The sequence below is a fragment of the Penicillium macrosclerotiorum genome, assembly GCF_028827735.1.
Source record: "Penicillium macrosclerotiorum strain IBT 26536 chromosome Unknown utg000001l_segment0_segment0, whole genome shotgun sequence".
NCBI lineage: Eukaryota > Fungi > Ascomycota > Eurotiomycetes > Eurotiales > Aspergillaceae > Penicillium > Penicillium macrosclerotiorum.
The window spans coordinates 3433098-3437398 of record NW_026643081.1 but is presented as its reverse complement, the minus strand read 5'-3'; the positions used below and the strand labels follow the sequence as shown (position 1 = coordinate 3437398).

The window sequence follows — 4301 nt, the reverse complement described above, 5'->3', positions numbered from 1 at the left end:
CCTTCACTTGAGAAGCCGAGACCTATTGCATTAGGATGTTGTCGCTCAGGAGTGGGCCGTGGCTCCCGGGAAATATGACCTTTAAACTTGGAGCTTCTTCGCGGGATTTGAGACTAAGCCCGTCTCGGAAGGTGAAGTTTTAATATATGAAAGAATGGGCGGATGGTATTTCAAGTCCCCGAAGGCAACGAGTTTGGATAGAATAGGTAGACAATAAAGGACCTCAAGAACCCACTGGATTATCTTACTTGCACATGAAGAGAAGCAGCTCATTATCAAGGATGCCGGGCTCGTAATACAGGTGAAAGAACTGCCTGGCAACTCAAAACTACCGCGAGAGAAACTCTAGATCTAGTCATATATCTTCCTTTCAAGGGAGGAGATCTGAATAGTCGAAAGCAAAGCCACCTAATAAGCCCAAATAAGGCCACCCCAACTTGGATGGTCGTTCGAAGTTACCGCCACCTCATTCCCTTCCTTCTTATGGGCCTCAGTTGTCCACGGCCCTTTCAACTTCCGCTTCACAACATACTGGTAGTAAATGATGTCCCAGATTGGTAGCGTATGGGAGATCTGTTTATTGTATTCGGCGATGGTAGGCCAAGGCGCGCCGACCATGACGGCTTCACACCTATGCCATGCTGGATCATAGGTCACCGTCTCATTCAAGTTAAACTTGGCGGTATACTCAGCTGCTTTCAACAACCGATTATCCCCAAGCCCATAGAGATCAGTCCCCTGGCTTTGTGCGACTCGGGCTCCGTAAGCGGTCCATGCAATGCCCGATTGTGTGTGGCCTGATTTCGATTCAAAAATTAGTCCAACTGTAATTTTTCACATAAAGGAATGCGGAATAAACGATAAAGTACCTTGGTCCCGACCGGACTCCACAGATTGTCCAGTAGACGGGTTGTACATGGCAAAAACACTGCTGCACGGGTCGTTGATGAAAGCGTTCATGGCATAGTTATAAAGGTTGACATCATCCAAGTAGACTGCAAAGCTCAACAACGATTTGATGCTGACCATACCGTAATTCGCCTGCCCAATGACTGCCCCCTGTCGAGAGAAGAGCCAATAGAGCTGATTACTGAAGCCGGATCCTCCTTTCCAAGACATGCCAGACTCGGTCCAATTTCCCTCCCAGCGCATAATTTCAGCGGCATTAACGAACAGGTCTCCGTCCAGACCAATCATGAGAGACCGATCAGTACCAATGATGTCGGTAAGTTTCGAGCCCCAAGCGTCTAGAATGGTAGTGCTGCGGTTCCAATGGCTTTGATCTTTAGTGATATACCACATAAGCGCATTTTGCCACGCAGCACGTGCGTCACTGGCAAAGGACGTGTAGTTGCTGATCTTCCCCCGAGACAAGACAGAGTAGGGGCCTTTCATGGTGTAATTTGCCAGGGAGTAACTGTCAACGCTGAAGTTGGCGTATGTTGATGCCCAAGGCTCGGTGTTGGACAAGACATTATTGCGAACGCGTTCCAGGTCCTCGTGCGTGTGCCAAAGTCCAGGATGGACAAAGTCACCTGGGTGCTTCTTCAGATATAGATTTATGTTGTTCACATTGGAGACAGCTACCACCGGAAGAGGCCCATAGATGCCAGGGATATCAGTCACGCTCGCATTGGATATGTGGACGAGAAAGGCCACAGTAGCACTAAGAAAATTAATAGACTAATTGAATAAGACGGAAAAGATTAGCCAGTAAGTTCCTCGGAAGTTGTATCTCAGACCTCAATCAACGGACCTTCATCGCATTTGCGAGGGGCAAGAAATAGTGGTCGAAATTGGTTGGCTATGAGCAGATCAGTCTTCCTCATTATGTATGACGAAATTCCTGTTCCTGAATCAACTCGCAGATTCAAACCCCGCATTGACCGCCAATAGAGTAGTTTCCGATATGCGGGGCAAATCCCCGGACAAATTCCCGGAAAGAGCCCGGCGTGGCTGAAATTCGGAATGCCCGCATAGTGCATAGATGCATCAACCCATGCATAATGCAATTTTATTTTGCAATTTACGGGGCACCACGGCCCTCACTTACATGTGCAGCAATCTACCGGTCTTTTCTCCGGCCCTGAACAAGTCATTGTATCTCTGGTCCTACTGCCAGCGAATGCCGAATAGACAGGCCCGTTTGAGAAAACAGGATTGCGGGCATGATGTTTGGGCCTTCGGTTGTGTGTTTTTCGTGGCGCTATAAGCGGGCACTTGACTGAAACGGGTGAAACTTTGTCAATAGTTGGTTTGTTTCGCATATTTAATGTTGAGTCTCGGAAAAATGATCAAGTACATCTGATCATCTGTCAAACGACTACATATGGCAAGGGTAGACATCGCCAAAGCCTACACGGGCCTGAGCCTAACCTAACCCAACCTACGAATGGGTTAGGCTTTAGGCCCGGTCCTTAGGCCCACGGTAGGCTGTAGGCTCAGCCTTTAGGCCTATAGTAGGCCTATAGGCTTTCTGTAGGCTCTAGAAAAATCAAATACAGTAATGTCTTGTGACTATATAAAATATATAGATTTCGCTTATATTTTTACGTATTTCCCTTACTTTAATCCCTAATAAAGGCCTAAATTTAAAGGTATCTATATATTAGGCTAACTAAAAGGTATATTTAATAATAGGAAAGGAAAGCCCTTAGGGATTAGAAGGTATAATATAGCTAAATCTTAGAGAATAACTACTTGTACAGGGTAGAAAGCCTATCGACTAGGTAGGAAGATAAGCGTCAAGTAAGGAAAGCAAAACACTGTTTTTGCTATCATGGATCTCTCTATAATCCTCAATTTATGTACAGACTTCAACACCTTCCTATATGACCAAGGCAAAGGCGATGGATCATATTACAACATACGGTCTAACGTGGCCTATATATAACAGAGGTAAGCAAAGACTATAGGGAAGGGGGGTTCACGAATCCCTAATGGAAGGGCACCGAACCCTTAGGGCTTTGTAGGTTATATATCTATGTTAGGGAGAAGTAGGGCTATTATAACGAAGCCTGACTGATAAGGTGTCGAACTAACACCTGAGGCGTGAAGTTGGGAATAGCTTCATATTGCAATATCATATAACACTCTTACTTCTATAGTATAATCCTCTTTATTTATTTTACTTATATAAGGATTATAGGCTTAAGATCTAGTCTATTTATACTATATATGCCTACTAACTACTTAAACCTCCCGCTTAGGGGTAAGTAGTTATAGAGAGAGGATAATTTATTATATAATATTATAATATAAGGCTATTCCTTCTATACCTTAGGTATTAGTTCGACACCTTATCGGTTAGGCTTCGTTGTAATAGCCCTACTTCTCCCTAATATACATAGCGTTTCAAAAGTCTGTTCCGATCCCTACTTTCACTACCCTAACATCAAATATATATATCTATTACACTACACACTACACTACCATCTTTCTAGATATATAGTTCTAGTAAAAAGTTTTAAATTCAGGTAGGGTTAGACTCGCTTAGCAACCACTAATATTTTGTATAATAACCCTTAACCCTCCGTATAGCTTCTAGTCTTCTTCCTATCCCTAAAATCAACCTATCTATCTTCCTCTATTCTAATGCTTCCTAAGCTTCTATAATATATCTTCTAAAATAGCGCTAATCCTCCTTAGACTTTCCTATATCTATAAGCTTAGAATGTAACTTAAAAAGCTTTAGTTTTAACTATCTCTAAATAGGTTCTATCGGGTTTAAATTAGGTAAGTACGGAGGCTAATCTTCTACCTAAATTCTATGTCTTTTAAACTACTCTTATATTAGCTTTATAATATAAATCCTAGTATTATCTTGTTAGAATATAATCCCCGGCCTATATATAGGTAGAAGATCTTCTTCTAACGCTTCTAGATAGGATTTTATTATATAACCTCGCTTCCGACTATTAGATTCCTCCCGTTCTATTATAATAAGCTTCGATCGACTACTAAGCTAGATAGTACCCTAAACTATCTGTGAAATATCTTTAATATAAACCTACTTATTAATAAGATTACGCCTATAGGCCTTAGAAGCAAATCTCTAGCACTATTTAGGCCTAGAATTCGACGTTCTTTGAATAGAATACTTATCTAAAAATATCTATTTTTCAACCCTTGAAGTATCGGTTATTTTCTGCTATTTTATCACAAAATATTGTCGTTTTAAAGCAGTCTGAAGCCCTAAAGGAATCTTACTTTTTGATAAACGTTTAGCACGTCGGAATTAGCGAAGAACTCGATAAATTATTAACCGAGAAGGATAACTAGGTAAGTAGGCTGATAGCTAT

At 42.0% G+C, this 4301-nt stretch overlaps 1 protein-coding gene across 1 annotated transcript; it reads right to left on the bottom strand.

The window, feature by feature from the left end:
- Nucleotides 1-408: 408 nt before the first annotated feature.
- Nucleotides 409-2170, bottom strand: N7462_001163 (uncharacterized protein; the record flags this gene model as incomplete). The annotated part of the gene is made up of 4 exons (XM_057072889.1): nucleotides 409-797; nucleotides 870-1666; nucleotides 2054-2086; nucleotides 2139-2170. The coding sequence occupies 4 exons, from the start codon at nucleotides 2168-2170 to the stop codon at nucleotides 409-411; spliced, it is 1251 nt and encodes a 416-aa protein (XP_056939419.1).
- Between the last annotated feature and the right edge of the window lie 2131 nt (nucleotides 2171-4301).